The sequence below is a fragment of the Acomys minous genome (assembly GCF_964271855.1).
Source record: "Acomys minous genome assembly, chromosome: 2".
Classification (NCBI taxonomy): Eukaryota; Metazoa; Chordata; class Mammalia; order Rodentia; family Muridae; genus Acomys; species Acomys minous.
This window is the reverse complement of record NC_140484.1, coordinates 85,423,690-85,444,954: the sequence shown is the minus strand read 5'-3', so window position 1 is coordinate 85,444,954 and position 21,265 is coordinate 85,423,690. Positions and strand designations below refer to the sequence as shown.

Below are 21,265 nucleotides of genomic sequence, written 5' to 3'. Positions count from 1 at the left end.
ACATCACAGATCACAGAGAAAGGGTGTGGAGAAGAGGCAGACACGGGGGTGGGGGGTGGGGGGGAGACACAATTGGAAAAGAGGAAGGGTACAAGGCAGTGGGTAACATCCCCAACACAGACCAGCTCCCTTTTTTAGAAGAGTAAGCAGAGGCCCTTGAGGAAGTGAGAGGCCGGTGCTGTACCTGTGGGTGTGCACTCTTGTCCCCGATCCCTGGTACTCAGGAGTGATGTGTCCTGACTAATGTCCCCTGTGAGATCATTGTATTGGGGGGGTCTAACCTCAAACTCAGCTCAATAACCAAGTTTTGGGCTCCCCTCTAACAGGAGCCAGCCCCCGCCCCCCATTGCTCATGCATCTGATATCAGGGCTTTTTTTTTTTTTTAAATCATGGCCCCAAAGAGACCCCATGGAGAGCCAAAGGCTCCTTCCTGGGAAGGGGATGTTCTGAAAAGGAAACAAAAAACAAGAAAAACCCAGCACTGGGCCGCCATCAGTCCCTGACCAGGCGGTAGATGTGGTGCTGGGCTCCGCGTTCACTTGTGGAGACTTCAAAGACATAGGCGGTGCACAGTAGCAGTTCCTGAGTGTCCCTGTTCGTTACCACCTGCCAGAACAGACCTTCATTATAGGGTATGGATGGGGGGGTAGAGGGGACTCCCCGACCCAGCCTAGTTATCAAGGAAACCTCTGGCCTCTTCCTACCTCCCAAGAAAGGGGCACCTGTCATGATATGTACCCCAAGTAAAGCTGAGAGTTGGCAGGGAGGGGCCTCTCTCATGCCACAGGCAGATGAATCAACAGGCCATATTAGCACAACCCTCAAATCCAAGGGGCTCCCTTCAGCTCTGGACTCCTGAGGTAAGCCGGACGCTTGGGAGCTGAGGTATCTCAGCTGCCCCAGGGAAGGTCACCCCACATGCGACAGCTAAGTCCTGTCCCCGCCCCCGCTACCCCTCATCGTGTTCTGGAGAAAGGGCTGTCTCATCTTTGGGGTCCCCCACTGCCTGGCTGGCAACCTCTGGGCTGACAGGGCCTTCCTAGAGTATGCCCCCCCCCCCCGACCTCTCACCTGGAGGATGGTGAAATTCTCCAGGACGCTGTTCATCATGTAGCGCTCGGGCAGCTGCCTCAGTTTGTGCAGGAAGTTAACCAGGTACTCACACATGGGCGATCGCAGGAGGCGGTACACGAAGCGCCCGTCTTCCAGCTGCGCCCGCTCCGTCTGGGAATGGGGCACAGTGAGAGACACGATGGCCACCCTAGGAACTAAGGTCACCCTCGTCATTCCCTCAGCACCCCACCTTTAATGACCGGAGTCCAAGTATCCACCCAACTCTGGGACGCTGAACCGGCAAATAAGGAAGCCTCCATCTTCTCAGCAACTGTCAGACACCCTCGACAGCATCTCCAAGCTGAGCTGGAGGCTTCAAGACCCCTCAAGTATAACATCAGGGTCACCTTATTCCAGACTCTCACCACACCCTCAAGAGCCTTTCCTGGGGCTGGAGAGATGGCTCAGAGGTTAAGAGCACTGTCTGCTCTTCCAGAGGTCCTGAGTTCAATTCCCAGTAACCACATGGTGGCTCACAACCATCTATGGTGATATCTGGTGCCCTCTTCTGGCCTGCAGGTGTACATGCAGGTAGAGCACTCATACACAATAAATAAATACAATCTTTAAAAAAAGAGCCCTTTCCATCTTACAGACTCAACCCTGTGATTTTTAGTTGCTTGTCTGTGTTTGGTTTGAGGCAGGGTCTCATGTAGCCCAGGCTATCCTTACGTTGCTGAGGACAGACTTGAAATCCCAGACGCTTGGCTTACATGGTGCCGGGCAAACACTCTACAACTAAACTGCATCCTCAGCCTCCTTTGAACTTGTGAGATAATTCTTAGTGCAGATACCAGATGCCAGAGAGGCTGGGATGGCCCTACCTCACAGGCAGCCACGTGCCTGCGACTGCTTGATGCCATGGGCCTCACCTCCACTTTCTCCACCACCTGCTTGCCAAAGGAGCAGACCTTGGAGGAGCAGGTAAGTGTCATGAGCTCCCGGCTCTCATACTGGCTGCTCACTCCATAGAAACCACCGCTGCCTCCGCTGCTCCCCGCCTCCTCACCACTTGGGCCCCAATTCAGGTCCGCCTGAGACAAGATGGAAGGCACAGGTGAGCCGGGAGAAAACCGACAAAACCTGACCCAGAGCCTGGCACACACACCCCCACACACACACCCCTCCCCCAGTTGCACCCACTTGCCCATCCCCCACACCCGTCTCAGCTTCTAAAGTTCCCGGGTTAGCATGGGCTGTGCTCTGCAGAAGCCCCACCCGCTGTTGTAGGAGGACTGGCGGGGTCAGGGTCCCCAGAAGAGCCCTGGCCCTCGCTCTCCAGGAGCCACAGAACCCAGCCTTTTCTCCCGACTCTCCTAGCTCTAAGGCCCAGCTGTAGCCACGCGTGTCCGTGCAAGCCTCCCGTGCCAGCACTTGGGTGGCTGGAGCAGAAGGAGTGTGAGTTGGAGACCAGCATGGTCTACACACAGCGGGAGACTGTGTCACAAGATGAGAAGGGGAGGGGGGCTAAGACTAAGAAAATGGAGGGGGGAAGGGACTTTAGCCCCCACCAAGGGCCTGGTTAAGAGCAGGCATTACCCCTAGCAACTGGTTAAAGTCTCATTCCCCGCCTCAACCCTCCCCATACTGGCTGTGAGGAAAAGTGATGACTACGCAGCTAAGTGCAAGCTGTCTCGGCCATGCTTATTATCCTAATGGCAGGCAGGCAGGCAGGGCAGGCAGGCAGGGCAGGCAGGCAGACAGGGCAGGCAGACAGACAGGCAGGCAGGGCAGGCAGACAGACAGGCAGGCAGGGCAGGCAGACAGACAGGCAGGCAGGGCAGGCAGGGCAGGCAGGGCAGGCAGACAGGCCAGGCCTCACGAAGCCTGTGGCTTCCTCCAGAGTGCATATTGCCTGTTCTCTGTCCCATAGCTCTTTGGCCAGGAGTCTTTTTTTTTTTTTAGGTTTTTCGAGACAGGTGTCTCTTTGTAGCCTTGGCTGTCCTGGACTCACTTTGTAGACCAGGCTGGCCTTGAACTCACAGCGATCCACCTATCTCTGCCTCCCGAGTGCTGGGATTAAAGGTGTGCGCCACTGTGCCCAGCCAGGACTCCTCCTACCACACCAACAACAGGGTACTCTGGGGCAGGGCAAATCCCTGTGCCTGTGGCCTTGGTGGCTCACAGCGGAAACCCCAGGACTTGGGAGGCTGAGGCCTCCTCAGCCGACCAGCCTAGGCCACACTGTGAGAGAGGGAGAATCTGCCTCAAAATGGGAAGCACACCGTTAATCCCAGCACTTGAAGGCAGAAGCAGGCGGATCCCTGGAGTTCCTCAGCAGCTGCCTCCCTCCCGCCCGGGAGCCTGAGGGGCCTCTGAAGTCCTATGGCCCCCAGCCTGCGGCAGCCTGACTCATCTCTTTCCTCCACCCAGACACCTTGGGGGCTCTGTTGTTTTTAATCTTCTTTGCCAAGATGTACTTTTATGTATGTGGGTGGTTCTGCATGCGTGTCTGTCTGTCTGTCTGTGCATCACATACATGCTGTGCCCTCAGAGGCCAGAAGAGATCCTCTGGATTTCATTTACAGACACTTATGATCTGACATGTGGGTGCTGGGAATTGAACCCCAGTCCTATGGAGGAGCAGCCAGTGCTCTCAACCACTAAAGCCATCTGTCTAGCCACTTTATTTTGTTTTGGTTTGAGTTAAGGGCCCCCTGAGTAGTGCAGACTGTCCTTGAACTCTGGGATCTCGTGCCTCAGACTCCTGAGCACTGGGATGACAGGCATGCACCAAGGCACAAGGCTCAGAAAGCTTTTATAACCAGACACTCCAGGAGGACAAAGTGCCCGAACTCCCTCCGGGTGTGACGGTGCACGCTTTTAATCCCAGCAGTCGGGAAGCAGAGACAGGTGGATCTCTGTGAGTTCTTGAGGCCAGCCTGGTCTACAAAGTGAGTCCAGGACAGCCAGCACTACACAGAGAAACCCTGTCTTGAAAAGCTAAAGAAAATAAATAAATGAATAAATAAGATACCAGACCCTTCCACTACCCAGAGTTCTTCAGTGCCAGTTATGCACCTGGCCACCAAACTACCTGGGCCTATGGAAAACTGAAGATGTTCTTTTAGCCACAGCTGGCTATGGATGACCTTCCATGTCCCCCAACTCTGCAGACACACAACTCCATCACAGAGCACGCTCAGCAAGCATTGGCGTGCCACCTACACACTCTCCCACAGATTTCTGTTCCTGAAGTGTGGCCCGGGCGGACCCAAGACCCTCCTCAGACCTGGTTGAGAGTGCCATGACTTGAGAGCGCTCACCCAGAACTTGACCAGGAAGAAGGCATGGGGTGGCCCTCGGTCGTACAGCTCCCGGAGGCCGCCCTTTTTCTCAGGGAATTTGTCGTAGATCTGCCGAACATCCACGCTCTCCAGGGGTGGTGCTCCAGGGCTGGGACACTGCTGACTGATGTGCACAAACAGGTGCCTCTGGAACTGCAGAGGAGTGACAGCGTGAAGGGGACGTGTGCCGGACCCAGACCCTCACCAGTAGACCCACTGGCCAGCACATGGCCACAGCTTGGGCCACACCCAGCAGTCTACCCACTCCTGTACCGGCTGCCCCAACCAACTTGCCTTGCAGTCTCTGGTCTAAGCCTCCCCAACATTTCCTTTCCATTCCTCACACAGCTCTATAGCTGACCCAGTCCTGAGGATCCAGTGCCTGCCCTTCTCTCTGCAACCTGACCAGCTCCCACCATATTTTGTCATTAAGTTTCTCGAAAATTCCATTTCGGTTCCTAGTTTTTACAATGCTACACCGAGAAAACTCCTATATGACCCTCAAAGCCTAACTCAGACTAGCTCCCCCGGGGAGATCACCCTGCGGATACACAAGAACCAGGCAGGCTGGCTGTATGCCGCAACTGGTCTCCATGCTGTGACTAAAAGACAGGCAGACGTTATTTCTAATTGATGGTCTGTAAGACCCGAGTGTGGTGGCTTGCACAAGCTGCCTCTCCTAGTGCTGTCACCTGCCAGAGGAGGTGTGTCACCACACCCTTCCCAGTCTGTACTCTTGGCTTCAATCCCAGCTCTCAGGAGGCAGAGGCAGGTGGACCCTCTGAGTTCTTGCCCAGCCTGGTCTACAGAGCGAGTTCCAAGACAGCCAGGGCTACACAGAAAAAAAAAACCTGTCTCAAAAAACAAACAAACAGCCTGGGGGTGCTGGTGCACATCTTTAATCTCCATAGTCTCTCCCTTCCCTCTCAGCACCTCCAGCTTCTCCCAGCCACTGCTCCAGGTTTCACTCACCGAGTCCACTGCATCCGGCGGCTCCACAAACGCTGAGAACTCTACGAGCTGCAGGCGCGCCGTGCCCAGGGCCCGAGCCTGCCAGGCTGGGGGAGACGGATCGGGTGGGGGCAGGGGTGAGAGGGCTGGGGGCGGCTCGTATCCTTAAAAGAGAAGAAAAACTGCTCAAAATGACGGGCTAGGCTAGCACTGCAGTCTCTTGGCCACCTTCGCTCTAAGGGCTGGGGTGGAGAGGCAGCTCGCCGGCCTGGCACGCAGGGAACTCTGGGCTCTGCCCAGCTCGTCAACTTGGTCTAGGGACACACACCATCCTAGGACTTGGGAGGTGGACGCAGGAACCCGAGTTCAAGGTCATACTCGGCTACAAAGCAATCTCAAAAAGAAAATTAAGGAAGAGGAGGTCACAGAGACGGTTCAGCTGTTCAGAGCACGGGGTGCTCTGGAGGAGACCTGGATTCACAAGAGTGTATAACTACAGTTCCGGGGGGATCTAATGCCCTCTGCTCTGGCCTCCGGGGACACGAGGCACACACACAGCACACTTACATATATGTAAGCTAGTCACTCATACAAACAAAATTAATAAAAAAAATAAAAGATAAAAGAATATTTCCTCCAGGCTCCTGTGTAACTAAAGGAGGCCATAGACTTTTTTTTTTGCGAGGGAGCAGGGGGAAGGCGCCCGAGTTTCTCTGTGTATCCTTGGCTGTCCTGGACTTACTTTGTAGACCAGGCTGGCCTCGAACTCACAGAGATCCACCTGCCCCTGTCTCCCGAGTGCTGTGAGTAAAGGCGTGCACCACGCCCACCAAGAAGCTATTTTTTTCTTAAAGATTTATTTATGGGGGGCTGGTGAAATGGCTCAGCAGTTAAGAGCACTGGCTGTTCTTCCAGAGGTCCTGAGTTCAATTCCCAGAAATCACATGGTGGCTCACGACCATCTATAATGGAATCTGATTCCCTTTTATGGTGTGCACGAAAACAGAGAACTTATATACATAAAGTTAATAAACAGATCTTTAAAAAAAATTTTTTTATGTATATAATGTTTTGCCTACATGTATGTCTGCATGCCAGAAGAGGGCACCAGATCTCATTATAGATGGTTGTGAGCCACCATGTGGGTGCTGGGAATTGAACTCAGGACCTCTGGAAGAGCAGCCAGTGCTCTTAACCTCTGAACCATCTCTCCAGCCCGTAAGGTGGCCATAGACAGTCCTTGCCAACGTGGCCTGAGATGACTGAGCTGCCAAGCCCACCTCTAGACTGTGCACCAACTGGAACCATTAAGGTTTTTACTTTTCTGAGTACTAATTTGGATAGTCTGCTATTTACAGGCAGACGTTATTTCTAACTGATGGTCTGTAAGACCAGAGTGTGGTGGCTTGCACAAGCTGCCTCTCCTGGTGCTGTCACCTGCCAGAGGAGGTGTGTCACCACACCATTCCCAGTCTGTACTCTTGGCTTCAATCCCAGCTCTCAGGAGGCAGAGGCAGGTGGACCTCTGAGTTCTTGCCCAGCCTGGTCTACAGAGCGGGTTCCAAGACAGCCAGGGCTACACAGAGAAAAAAAACCTGTCTCAAAAAACAAACAAACAGCCTGGGGGTGCTGGTGCACACCTTTAATCTCAGCACTCAGGAGGCAGAGGCAGGTGGATTGCTTTGAGTTCCAGGCTGTCCTGGTCTATAAAGTGAATCCAGGACAGTCAAGGCTACACAGAGAGACTCTGTCTCGAAAAACCAAAACAAACTAACAAACAAAGTACACTTTCACCTTCTCACTCCTGACTCCACTCTGGTGTCATGGACGGACACCAGGCCTCTAGAACCCCCAAATAAATTCTCCTACAGTTTGCCTTGGCCATGGGGTTAGCCATGTCACGGCAAACGAAGGGCAACTAATAAAACCAAGGGGGCAAGGAGTTATTTCACCAATCGGTGTGGGTCTTCCACAGTCACGACGGTGTGGAGTTCTGGGCTGCTGGCCGGCTCCGCATGGAAACGAAGCTGACGCAGAGCAGAGCAGAGGGAAGCAAGGCCTAAGGCTAACACTGAGCGTGCCCGGAGCTAGCCTTCTGTCCCCAGCCTCCTTTCCCTCCTCGGCCTTTTTCCTCTGCCAATTCAGTTTGGGTTCAACCGCTTGGCTGTGCCCAGTTGACAAAAAGGTGAAGGGTTCCCCGCCGGGGTCAGGCGCAGAGAAAGAGGGGTGACATCGGTGGGGGTGGGGAAGCAGGCTCTCACCTGGGAGGTCAGCAGATGGGGGAGTCAGTGACACGGAGTACGGTGTTTGCGAGAACGGCTTCACGCTGCAGGACAAAGGGAACCCTATGACTGCGGTGCAACGGTGCAGCCTGACCTGTGACCGTGAAAAGCCAGGCTCCCCCACCAGAACATTCCACGAGTGACGACACATTGGCGGCAGTGGCGGCTCCTCGTGCGAGACTTGAAGTTGCTGTCAGCTGACCAGCCCAAAAGCCACACAGCCATAAAGCCGGACTCCAACCCCAGCCCAAACACGAGGACCAGGACTTTTGTTGTTTTTGGCAATACCAGGATTGAGTCTAGTGCTTCAAGTGTGCTAGGCGTGGCCCCGACAGAGCACCACCCTCCCCCAGCCCTGCACTGGGAGACTCTAGGAAGGTGCTCTATCATGGTGCCACACCCCCAGCACCTCACTGCAACACTCTAGGCAGGAACTCTACCCCTGAGCTGTACCCCAGTTCCTGGGTTTTTGCTAGAGGGTCTTGCTGTGTAGCCCAGGCTAGCCTGAAACTCAAGATTTTTGCCTCAGCCTCTAAGGTACTGTGTGATGGAAATGTTCCACCTCTGTACTGTACCAAGAAGTGGCCACTGCCCACATTGCCACTTAGCCCTAGTCTGGTTGACATGCCTAAGGAATGGGACTTTTTAATGTAAATTTAATTCTTTTGTTTTTGAAACAGGGTCTCACAAGGTAGTCCTGGCTGTCCTGGAACTCACAAAGACCCCACTTGCCTCTGCCCCCCAAGAGCTGGGACTAAAGCTATACGCCACCATGACCAGCTGTAATTTTTTTCAAAAAGATTTATTTATTTATCATGTATAGAGTGTTCCACCTGCAGGCCAGAAGAGGGCACCAGATCTCATTATAGATGGGTGTAAGCCACCATGTAGTTTCTGGGAATTGAACTCAGGACCTCTGGAAGAGCAGACAGTGCTCTTAAGCGCTGAGCCGTCTCTCCAGCCCCCCAGTTGTAAATTTAATCAATTATAACTTAACTGGCCACTCACAAATAATCACTGTAGACTCACACTCCAGAGGACAGGAGACTGAGAGGCCAGAGGTCAGAAGAGGTCAAGGGTGAACGTACCAAGGTGAGAAACCCCAAGAACCTTCCAATCGGGGTCCCAGGGTCTCCTCTTCACAGCCCTCAAGTGAGCACTTCAGTGGATCCCCCACCATGCCACGATCTCCTGTTACCTGGCCATCGCTCACTCTTCAGCTCCTGACAGAGGCCCACTTGGCCTTCTACAGCAGAGCCTTGAGTGGGTAGGGTGGCCCAGTCAACATCACAGCATGTCTGTGATGCGGGGGATGGGGGGGCTGAGGCAGAAGGATCTAGTCTGGGCTACAGAGCCAAGAGCCTGTCTCAAATAAATAAAAACAAAAGCAGACCATTGAGGCTAGAGGTAGACCCCAGCGGTGGGACACTTGACTAGCATGTGCGAGGCCCTGGACTGAACCCGACACACACACACACACACACACACACACACACACACACACACACACACACTTTTACACATACACAGTCCAGGAAGATTACAGCCTCTGCACACGCCAGACACTTAATGGTGTTCTGTAAATAATCGGGTGTCGGGGCTGGAGAGATGGCCCAGTGGTTAAGAGCACTGTCTGCTCTTCCAGAGGTTCTGAGTTCAATTCCCAGCATCCACATGGTGGCTCACAACCAACTATAATGAGATCTGGTGCCCTCTTCTGCAGATAAAGCACTCATATGCAGTAAATAAAATAAATAAATTTTTAAATAAATAAATCAATCAATAATAGGGTGTCCCAGCCGCTTAAAACAGGCCTGCACCTCCACTTCCTGCCTGAGGGCCTTTCACATGTTGTTTACCTGCCTACAGTGTTCCCACCCCAACCCTTCTCCTGGCTAGACCCTACCAATCTCATAGAAAACCCCAGAACTTTCTCCTTCGCCATAAAACCCCATTGTGGTTCCTCACAACACTGCACACACTTCCATTTTGTATTTCCGAAAGTGACGGCTTAGCCAGCGCCGGTCTTGCCCATTTGACTATGGTTCACCAGCGCCCCAGCCACCCTCCTCTGCAAGCACACCTGTGGTCCTCTCAGCCCCTGGGGACCAGGCCGCACAGCCTAACTCTCATTCTGTCACAGTACACACTCCCGAAGCTTGCTCTCACGCAGCCATGGTGCACTGCCCACATCCAGCCTGGCTAGGCCCCTTTTCCTAGATCACATCTGGATATCCTCAGTGCCCACGGGTCTCACAGCTGAGGCCACTCCAGGCACCCCCTGACACTCCAGGCACCCCCTGACTCTCCAGGCACCCCCTGACTCTCCGGGCACCCCCTGACACTCCAGGCACCCCTGACTCTCCGGGCACCCCCTGACTCTCCGGGCACCCCCTGACACTCCAGGCACCCCTGACACTCCGGGCACCCCTGATACTCCAGGCACCCCTGACTCTCCGGGCACCCCCTGACACTCCAGGCACCCCTGACACTCCGGGCACCCCCTGACACTCCGGGCACCCCCTGACTCTCCAGGCACCCCTGACTCTCCAGGCATCCCCTGACTCTCCAGGCACCCCTGACTCTCCAGGCACCCCTGACTCTCCAGGCATCCCCTGACTCTCCAGGCATCCCCTGACTCTCCAGGCACCCCTGACTCTCCAGGCACCCCTGACACTCCAGGCACCCCTGACACTCCGGGCACCCCTGATACTCCAGGCACCCCTGACTCTCCGGGCACCCCCTGACACTCCAGGCACCCCTGACACTCCGGGCACCCCCTGACACTCCGGGCACCCCCTGACTCTCCAGGCACCCCTGACTCTCCAGGCATCCCCTGACTCTCCAGGCACCCCCTGACTCTCCAGGCACCCCTGACTCTCCAGGCATCCCCTGACTCTCCAGGCACCCCTGACACTCCAGGAGCCCCTGACACTCCGGGCACCCCCTGACTCTCCAGGCACCCCTGACACTCCAGGCATCCCCTGACTCTCCAGGCACCCCTGACTCTCCAGGCACCCCTGACTCTCCAGGCATCCCCTGACTCTCCAGGCACCCCCTGACACTCCAGGCACCCCTGACTCTCCAGGCACCCCCTGACACTCCAGGCACCCCTGACACTCCAGGCACCCCCTGACACTCCAGGCACCCCTGACTCTCCAGGCACCCCCTGACACTCCAGGCACCCCTGACACTCCAGGCACCCCCTGACACTCCAGGCACCCCTGACTCTCCAGGCACCCCCTGACACTCCAGGCACCCCTGACACTCCAGGCACCCCCTGACACTCCAGGCACCCCTGACACTCCAGGCACCCCTGACACTCCAGGCACCCCTGACTCTCCAGGCACCCCTGACTCTCCAGGCACCCCCTGACTCTCCAGGCACCCCTGACTCTCCGGGCACCCCTGACACTCCGGGCACCCCTGACTCTCCAGGCACCCCTGACTCTCCAGGCACCCCTGACTCTCCAGGCACCCCTGACTCTCCAGGCACCCCTGACACTCCGGGCACCCCTGACTCTCCGGGCACCCCCTGACACTCCAGGCACCCCTGACACTCCGGGCACCCCTGACTCTCCAGGCACCCCCTGACACTCCAGGCACCCCTGACTCTCCGGGCACCCCTGACTCTCCGGGCACCCCCTGACTCTCCAGGCACCCCCTGACACTCCAGGCACCCCTGACTCTCCAGGCACCCCTGACACTCCAGGCACCCCTGACACTCCAGGCACCCCCTGACTCTCCAGGCACCCCTGACTCTCCAGGCACCCCTGACACTCCAGGCACCCCTGACTCTCCAGGCACCCCTGACACTCCAGGCACCCCTGACTCTCCAGGCACCCCCTGACTCTCCAGGCACCCCTGACTCTCCAGGCACCCCCTGACACTCCAGGCACCCCTGTCTCTCCAGGCACCCCTGACTCTCCAGGCACCCCCTGACACTCCAGGCACCCCTGACTCTCCAGGCACCCCTGACTCTCCAGGCACCCCTGACTCTCCAGGCACCCCCTGACACTCCAGGCACCCCTGACTCTCCAGGCACCCCTGACACTCCAGGCACCCCCTGACTCTCCAGGCACCCCTGACTCTCCAGGCACCCCCTGACACTCCAGGCACCCCCTGACTCTCCAGGCACCCCTGACTCTCCAGGCACCCCCTGACACTCCAGGCACCCCTGACTCTCCAGGCACCCCCTGACACTCCAGGCACCCCTGACACTCCAGGCACCCCCTGACACTCCAGGCACCCCTGACTCTCCAGGCACCCCCTGACACTCCAGGCACCCCTGACACTCCAGGCACCCCCTGACACTCCAGGCACCCCTGACACTCCAGGCACCCCTGACACTCCAGGCACCCCTGACTCTCCAGGCACCCCTGACTCTCCAGGCACCCCCTGACTCTCCAGGCACCCCTGACTCTCCGGGCACCCCTGACACTCCGGGCACCCCTGACTCTCCAGGCACCCCTGACTCTCCAGGCACCCCTGACTCTCCAGGCACCCCTGACTCTCCAGGCACCCCTGACACTCCGGGCACCCCTGACTCTCCGGGCACCCCCTGACACTCCAGGCACCCCTGACACTCCGGGCACCCCTGACTCTCCGGGCACCCCCTGACACTCCAGGCACCCCTGACTCTCCTGGCACCCCTGACTCTCCGGGCACCCCCTGACTCTCCAGGCACCCCCTGACACTCCAGGCACCCCTGACTCTCCAGGCACCCCTGACACTCCAGGCACCCCTGACACTCCAGGCACCCCCTGACTCTCCAGGCACCCCTGACTCTCCAGGCACCCCTGACACTCCAGGCACCCCTGACTCTCCAGGCACCCCTGACACTCCAGGCACCCCTGACTCTCCAGGCACCCCCTGACTCTCCAGGCACCCCTGACTCTCCAGGCACCCCCTGACACTCCAGGCACCCCTGACTCTCCAGGCACCCCTGACTCTCCAGGCACCCCCTGACACTCCAGGCACCCCTGACTCTCCAGGCACCCCTGACTCTCCAGGCACCCCTGACTCTCCAGGCACCCCCTGACACTCCAGGCACCCCTGACTCTCCAGGCACCCCTGACACTCCAGGCACCCCCTGACTCTCCAGGCACCCCTGACTCTCCAGGCACCCCCTGACACTCCAGGCACCCCCTGACTCTCCAGGCACCCCTGACTCTCCAGGCACCCCCTGACACTCCAGGCACCCCTGACACTCCAGGCACCCCCTGACACTCCAGGCACCCCCTGACACTCCAGGCACCCCTGATACTCCAGGCACCCCTGACACTCCAGGCACCCCCTGACACTCCAGGCACCCCTGACACTCCAGGCACCCCCTGACTCTCCAGGCACCCCTGACTCTCCAGGCACCCCCTGACACTCCAGGCACCCCCTGACTCTCCAGGCACCCCTGACTCTCCAGGCACCCCCTGACACTCCAGGCACCCCCTGACTCTCCAGGCACCCCTGACTCTCCGGGCACCCCTGACACTCCGGGCACCCCTGACACTCCAGGCACCCCCTGACACTCCAGGCACCCCTGACTCTCCAGGCACCCCTGACACTCCGGGCACCCCTGACACTCCAGGCACCCCCTGACTCTCCAGGCACCCCTGACACTCCAGGCACCCCTGACACTCCTGGCACCCCTGACTCTCCAGGCACCCCTGACACTCCAGGCACCCCTGACTCTCCAGGCACCCCTGACTCTCCAGGCACCCCTGACTCTCCGGGCACCCCTGACACTCCGGGCACCCCTGACACTCCAGGCACCCCCTGACTCTCCAGGCACCCCTGACACTCCAGGCACCCCTGACACTCCTGGCACCCCTGACTCTCCAGGCACCCCTGACACTCCAGGCACCCCTGACTCTCCAGGCACCCCCTGACTCTCCAGGCACCCCTGACTCTCCAGGCACCCTCTGACACTCCAGGCACCCCTGACTCTCCAGGCACCCCTGACTCTCCAGGCACCCCCTGACACTCCAGGCACCCCTGACTCTCCAGGCACCCCTGACTCTCCAGGCACCCCCTGACTCTCCAGGCACCCCTGACTCTCCAGGCACCCCCTGACACTCCAGGCACCCCCTGACTCTCCAGGCACCCCTGACTCTCCAGGCACCCCCTGACACTCCAGGCACCCCCTGACTCTCCAGGCACCCCTGACTCTCCAGGCACCCCCTGACACTCCAGGCACCCCCTGACACTCCAGGCACCCCTGACTCTCCAGGCACCCCTGACACTCCGGGCACCCCTGACACTCCAGGCACCCCCTGACACTCCAGGCACCCCTGACACTCCGGGCACCCCTGACACTCCAGGCACCCCTGACTCTCCAGGCACCCCCTGACACTCCAGGCACCCCTGACTCTCCAGGCACCCCTGACTCTCCAGGCACCCCTGACACTCCAGGCACCCCCTGACACTCCAGGCACCCCTGACACTCCTGGCACCCCTGACTCTCCAGGCACCCCTGACACTCCAGGCACCCCTGACTCTCCAGGCACCCCTGACTCTCCAGGCACCCCTGACTCTCCAGGCACCCCTGACTCTCCAGGCACCCCTGACACTCCTGGCACCCCTGACACTCCAGGCACCCCTGACTCTCCAGGCACCCCTGACTCTCCAGGCACCCCTGACACTCCAGGCACCCCTGACACTCCTGGCACCCCTGACACTCCAGGCACCCCTGACTCTCCAGGCACCCCTGACTCTCCAGGCACCCCTGACACTCCGGGCACCCCTGACACTCCGGGCACCCCTGACTCTCCAGGCACCCCCTGACACTCCGGGCACCCCCTGACACTCATTTTCTCCCTCCCCAGTATGAAAGAATCAAGTAACCCCTTCCCCACCCTTAAACCCCAGGCTACCTCGGGTCTGGAAAGAGCCGTCACAGGCATTCTTATGTCACTCATAGCCCCTCCCAGGAGATTCCTGGTCTGCAACAGCCCTCCCAGGATCCTCTGAGACCCACTCACCCTGCCCAGGTGTCTCTAGATATTGTCTTCCCATAGCCTCTTGGGAACCCTTCATCCATTCCTGAGCCTTAAGCCTCCCTTCCCATAATACTTAGGAGCCCCCCATCTCCCCAAGGAGCCTTAAAACTTTCTCTCCATAAGCTCCTGAGCCCTTCCTGTCCCTCCCAGACCATCTGTACCCGTAACTGTCTTCCCACCAAACTTTATGGTGCCGTTTGCCCTTTGCAGGAGCTTCTGGGTCTATGACTGCCTTCCCATTAGCCTCTGGGTCCCCTACATCCTCCCAGGAAATCCTTCGTGGGTCCATCCATCCATCCTGGGAGTACTTGGTCAAATAACTGCCTTCCCATGACGCTTTGGAACCCACAGGTCCCTCTAGTAGCCTCTGGGCCTTCCCATGAGCCTCTGGGACTGATGTTCTCAGTTGGGAGCCATTATCCCCATGTACATGCACCCCTTCTCAGAGATGAGGTAAGGGGGCCCTCAACACAGAAGGGGTCATATACACTAAGACCCTGGGCAGCAAAAGTGCAGTGCTAGACTTCCAAGACATATGGTATAGTTCCAGAATCTATGTCCCAAATGAATGTCGGTGGGAGGGAAGGGGGAAGTGCAGGCAACACAAAGTACTCACTCTGGAACATTCCACGGGGGCCCAGAGTTCCCTGACCAGAACTGGAAAAGCTCCGTGGCCTAGAGAGGAGACAGATGAGGGTCAGACACCCTGTGTTGGCCATTACGGCCCCATCCTTCCATCCCAGATCCCCACAGCCCGCAACCCAGGCCACCTGAGGGCCAGAAGGACCCAGCTTGGCCTGCAGGGAAGGTGCAGAGATGAGCTGTGCCGAAGACATGGTGGCCATCGTCTGGAACGCCTTGTCCTTGGAGACTTGATCCTGGGGAAAGGTTGAGGTGCAGGTTAGTGGGGAGTTCTAGTTAAGATAGCCAAGGGTGGGATAAAGTCAGATTTGGGGTAGGAGATGAAGACACACGGGGAGCTGTGACACAGGGTCGGGGAGGGGTCAGCTCCCCACCAGAACCTTCTGCCTCTGCTGGCCTCCTCTGGAAGGGCGGTGTGTGAGGTACAGGTGTGGGAAGAGGCTGACCCAGGGTCTGGTGGGGACGGGGAACTGCAGACTCATGCTCCATCTCCCTTAGCACCAGACACCAACCCCAGTAAGCACGGAACTGAGGAGAGTGGGGGGCTGCACACGGAATAGGACGCACCTCAGTTTCGGGGGGGGGGAGCGGGGGAGAAGGTTTGCAAGCCTGAAAAAGATACTAAGAGGTTTTCTAAGTCTAGAAAGGGCTGGACATAGTGTTTCCGGATACAGGGTCCAGGAAATGACTCCCCTGGGAACAGGAAGGGGTGTCTCGTATTCCAGACAGAACTCAGGGGGGACTGAAAAATAACAGAGAAGACCAGAATCTGGGTGTTCCAGACCTACAGAAAAGGAAAGGGACCATTTCCAGGTAAAAGAACAAGGAGTAACCAGACAGAGAGGGACAGTGGTGGCGTTCGGGGTGGAGGACACAGGGCCATACTGTGAGGGTATGCTCTCACAGGGAAGTGTGACGCGCAGGGGAGGCGAGGAGGGAATGGAGAAGCAACAGGAAGAAGAGATGAGACGGCAGAGGCAGTGAGGGAAGGGCTGTAGCAGGGAACCAACCTGTCAGCTCCAGGAGCCACGCAAATGATGTGCACACCTGCAGGCCAGGCCGCTCCCCTCAGGGTCTCTGCCCTTCATTGGTCTCCCTCCCTCCCTCCCTCCCTCCCTCTCTCTCTCTCTCTCTCTCTCTCTCTCTCTCTCTGGGTCTCTGCCCTCCCACTCCCTCCATTGGTGGTGTGAATTGCCTGTTTCACTGACTCTGGGTCTTTGTTTGGCCCCACCTACCAGGTATGTGTTTCTCTGTTTCTCTCTCTCTCCCCGCCCTTGGGTAACTCGCTGTCCCGTCTCCTCTATCTGAGTCTCTCTCTTTTTCTAGATCTCCCCATGTGTCCATGTGTCTGTCTCTGTGTGCCATCCCCATCTCTGTCTCTCTCTAGATCTCCCTGGGTGTCCCTGTGTGTCTGCTCTGTGTGCCATCCCCATCTGGGGCTCTCTAGATCTCCCTGGGTGTCCCTGTGTGTCTGCTCTGTGTGCCATCCCCATCTGGGGCTCTCTAGATCTCCCCCTTTGTGTCTATCTCTTTCTTCCTGCCCAGCCTCCCCCATGCCCGCCTTCCTGCCTTTATCTTTACCTTCAGCTTGGACTGAATTTCTCTCGATTTCCTTCGAGCCAAAACCTGGATGTGACTAGAGACCTGGAGGGATGAGAAGCAGGTTTGGGCCCAGTCTTGCGCCCTTTGTCACCTCCCCCTCCCCCTCCCCCTCCCCCTCCCCCCCTCCCTCCCCGTAGCTGCACGTGCTGCCCTTCCACAGGTAACACAGCCTGAGACCGTGGCCGGCTGCAGCTCTAAGGCTGAACCTCCAGGCCCCTCCTGTCCTTCCTTGTTGGGCTTTCAGTCTCTCTGGGCCTCTCTATAAAGAACAGAATATTTCTGTTGATATTTCTGTTACAGAAATATCAAGACTGACAGGATGGCCCAGCAGGTAAAAGCACTTGGCACCAAGCCGAGTGTCCGAAGTTCCATCCATGGGACCTACACGGTAGAGAACCCACTCCTGAATGTTGTCTTCTGAGTCCTACTGTACACACCACACAAATGGACACACACACACACACATGCACACACACATGCACGCATGCACACACACATGCATGCACACACAAATGTAAATTTATGTACTTAAAATTTTTTTTATTTACATCTTTTGTATGTGGGTTCAAGTGCATCGTGATGCACATGCAGAGGTCAGGTAGAAGTTGTGGGGGTTGATTCTCCTACCATGTGGGTCTCAGGGACTGAGCTAAGGTAACCAGGCTTTTGCCTGGGGTAAGCCCCTTTCCCTCTGAGCCATTTCTTTTTTGTTTGTTTGTTTGTTTAGTTGGTTTTATTTTTTATTTTTATTTTTTTGTTTTGTTTTTTGAGGCAGGGTTTCTCCATGTTATCTTGGCTGTCTTGGACTCGCTTTGTAGACCAGGCTGGCCTCGAACTCACAGTGATCCACCTGCCTCTGCCTCCCGAGTGCTGCGATTAAAGGTGTGTGCCACCACACCCGGCTGACATGAACATTTTATAAACATATCTGCCACATAGGGAAATCCACGCGAACCAGAAGCCAGGAAGAGGTTCAGTCGGTAAAGCTTGCCCTCCTCGCCTGAGGACTTCACATCAGTCCATGTGAACCCATAAGCCCGGCACTAGGGGGTACAGACAGGCGCAGACAGGCACAGACTGGTGCTTGCCTGCTGACTACCCAGTCTGGTCCAATCCGTAAGCTCCAGGCCGGTGAGAGGACCAGTCTCAAAGGGGGCAGCTGCGGAGAGGAAAGCCGAGGTCACTCACCCCCCCCCACACGCTCATACACACACACACACACACACACACACACACACACACACACACACACGCATAGGTACCCCCAACGCACACAAGCTTCTTGGTTCTCTTTCAATCCCATGAGCCATCTCTGCCCTCAGGGAACTGCCCTGCCCCAGACCAAAGCCCCAGAGCATCAGTCCTGAGACCTGCTTTCGAGTTCTCGTCTTCCCTGTCCTTAGCTTGATGTACCGGGCAATGAGCTCGTTCCGGCCTGGAGGAGTCAAAATGGCAAAAGAGAAAGATCAGTAGCAGAACTTCCGGCCGGAGGAGACAGGGGTGAGGAATAGTCAGCGAGGCAAGGACACCGACGCCCCCACCCCCACCCCGTCCCCCGCGACTACAACCAAGCCAGGCTGCGGGGACTCCTCAGACCACAGGGTCACCAGCACACAGCCATATACTGGCTATGTGGCCTCTGACAAATCACTTAGTCTTCCTATGCCTCAGTTTCCCTCATCTGGGCAGGAAAAAAAATGCCACAGTCTAAGTCATGGGAAGGATGTAATAATTTTTTTCTTTTTTTAAAAAAAATATTTTTTATTTTTATGTATATGAATGCTCTATCTGCATGTACACTTACATGCCAGAAGAGGGCACCAGATCGCATTATGGTTGTGAGCCACCTTGCGGTTGCTGGGAATAGAACTCAGGACCTCAGTGCTCTTAACCACTGAGCTATTTCTCAAGTCCATAATCCTTTTTTTGTTTGTTTGTTTGTTTGTTTGGTCAGTTGGTTTTTCGAGACACGGTTTCTCTGTGTAGTCTTGGCTATCCTGGACTCACTCTGTAGACCAGGCTGGCCTTGAACTCACAGGGATCCACTTGCCTCTGCCTCCCAAGTGCTGGGATTCAAGACCTGTGCTACCACGCCCGGCTCTTATTTTTAGGTTTTGGAGACAAGTCTCTCTACATAGCCCTAGCTGTCCTGGAACTCTCAAACCAGGCTGGCCTCAAAGTCACAGAGATCCACTCCACCTGCTTCTGCCACTAACACACTTGGCCTCATTTTTTTTTTATTCTTTTGAGACAGGTCAGGCTAGCGTAGAGCTCAGAATGTGGCTAAGAATGACCTTGAACTCTTGAGGTGAGTGCCTCAACAGCTGGCAGGGGACCCTGGACATGTGGGTTGGTGTGACTTTTCTCACTGGGGTCCTGACGTCCACTACTGGGGACTCACCGTACATCTTTCCTTCATCTGACAGGATGATCTTGCGCCGGCCGCAGGGGGGGTAGATGGCCAGCGCCTCCTGGAAGCTCTGCTCGATGCCGGGGCTCCACACGCCCTCCGCATCAGGGCCCCCATCCCCTCCGACACCCTCACTGCCTCCGGTGCCCTCCTCGCTGCCTTCCTCACTGCCCGTCCAGCCCCCGCCATCATCCAGGGGGGCCCCGGTCCGGGGATCCCCCATCTGGGCCTGCAAAGACAGAGATCAGCAGCTACATATGGCGTTGGGCAGGAGCCCTGCGGGAGGAAGCCTGGCTGAAAAAAGGGAGGCTAGGGCCTGAATTCCTGCGTCCAAGGGAGGAGGGCTGGGGTCTGGACCCCTGGGTCTAAGACAGGAGAGGAAGCTAAGCCTGAGATCTAGAAGGCTGCTCTTCCCCCTGCGCTTTCTGAGGAACTCGCATAGGGTTAAAGTCACCAGAGCACCTCAGGATGGTGCTTGAGGCCGTTAGGACTAAAGCTGTGCTGGCGTCTCTGATTTCAGGGAACACCGGAGTATGGTTAATGACCAGGATGAGACCCTGCAGTCCCACTAATAAATAACAGCAGCAGCAGCTGGGAAAACAGAAGCTGAATCCAAGACCAAGATCCAGAGAGTAGGGGACAGATAGATCCAGGTAAAGGGTGGAGCAGAAAGATCCAGGGACAGTGACGCAGACAGGCACTGAGAAAGGGGGCATAGGCAGGACTTTCTGGCCGAGACCAGAAAGTACCACAGAAGTGGGCGAGGGCGGGGCACCCATCAAGCCTCAGGCCTTGGGACTCGGTCGCCCAGCCATCTGGAGGACAGAACAAAGAGCCCAGGCATATCCCCTCCCCCGCCCCCAGTTCCCCCACAACCCCCGCTGTGGGCGGGGCCTGCGTGCGAGCAGCCTCCGCGGCCCGCCCCCCCGGGCCCCCCCAACCTCGGGCTGGGCGCCAACCCAAGTTCCCATCGTCTTTCCGGAGGCCAAGAACAGGGAAAAGTTTTTCCCATAAAGTCCGATACCGCCTCCCTGGAGGTTTCATGTCTTCCAGAACTTTCCCAGGACCCCAGAGTTCTGAGCCCCACCCCTCCTCCTCTGGACTCTTGACCCCGGTGGAGGTTAGGCGAACAAAGACCCCAGGCCCAGCCCAATGTCTCAGCGACATTCAGGACCCCCGCGGGCCGAAATCCCAACCCAGCCCACCCCCATGTGGCCAGACAAAGGGACAGACGAGCCGGGCGAGACAGACATCCCTAATCTCCTGTCCCGGTCCCCAGTCCTCCGAAGAGCCACGGACGAAGGTCCAGGGGGCCCCACGGCTCTCCCTCGGACACCCCCGAGCCTGCCCTGCTCCGTGAGGGGCCACATGTCCACAGGGCGGACACTCGCGGGAGGCGCGCGCCTCGCACTAACATTAGAGCCGCGGCCGCCGCTTCGCTCCCACGTCCTGCGTCCGAAGTCCCCGAGCCACCCCGCGCGCCCCCCACCCTCCACCTCGAGCCGCAGACCATCTCCAGGCCCCTAACTCCGGAGAAAGTTCCAGCTCCACACTTGAGCTGCGTCCCCAGCGCTAACTCGGGCCCCAGGGCAGAAAGAGAGGGCGGCGGGCAATTCCCACGCCGTCCCAGGAGCACGCACCTCACCTCATCGCGCGGAACTTCCCACCCCAACTCACACACCCCAAGCAGGATCCCGATTCCCGCCGGCGCCTTCCTACCTCCCGGCCTGGGCAGGGGAGCCGCGGGCGGGCGGGGCGAGACCGGGAGAAAGTTGCCGGGAGCTTTGTTTGGGAAAAGTGGGAGGGACCGCAGGGGGGGGCGGGCCCGGCGGCAGGCTGGGGATCCCACTCGGGGCGAGGTGCTTGCTTTGGGGGAGATGAGTCCGTCTAAGGACTGGGTGCGGATGCTGGGGCCCCTAGGAGAGGAGGTGCTTTTGGGGGCCTGGGTTCCTGGCTGTGGGGGAATAGGCTGGGATCCGTGAC

The 21,265-nt window shown here is 57.6% G+C and overlaps 1 protein-coding gene across 3 annotated transcripts; it reads right to left on the bottom strand.

Moving 5' to 3' along the window:
- Positions 1-87: 87 nt before the first annotated feature.
- Positions 88-21,080, bottom strand: TEAD2 (TEA domain transcription factor 2). 3 transcript variants are annotated; one of them, XM_084759179.1, is made up of 12 exons: positions 21,002-21,080; positions 19,274-19,511; positions 18,243-18,307; positions 16,852-16,914; positions 15,399-15,506; positions 15,245-15,303; positions 7,614-7,678; positions 5,374-5,516; positions 4,381-4,554; positions 1,987-2,148; positions 1,073-1,225; positions 88-607 (listed from the first exon to the last, which is right to left on the bottom strand). In XM_084759179.1, exons 2-12 carry the CDS (start codon positions 19,503-19,505, stop codon positions 494-496), a joined length of 1,338 nt encoding a protein of 445 aa, XP_084615305.1. In that variant the 5' UTR covers positions 19,506-19,511; positions 21,002-21,080; the 3' UTR covers positions 88-493. The 3 variants fall into 3 exon arrangements, with proteins under 3 accessions (XP_084615305.1, XP_084615304.1, XP_084615306.1); XM_084759178.1 differs by having other exon boundaries at positions 20,923-21,039; XM_084759180.1 differs by having other exon boundaries at positions 20,964-21,019.
- Positions 21,081-21,265: the final 185 nt, after the last annotated feature.

Bases quoted from the DNA above. Each gene is read 5' to 3' on its own strand.
- TEAD2 (XM_084759179.1), bottom strand. From the start codon at position 19,505: ATGGGGGATCCCCGGACCGGGGCCCCCCTGGATGATGGCGGGGGCTGG. The intron at 16,915-18,242 runs GTCTCAGGACTG...TCATCCCTCCAG, and splicing joins AGACGAGAACTCGAAAGCAG to GTCTCTAGTCACATCCAGGT. The intron at 5,517-7,613 runs GTGAGAGCCTGC...TTCTCTTTTAAG, and splicing joins CCCATCTGCTGACCTCCCAG to GATACGAGCCGCCCCCAGCC.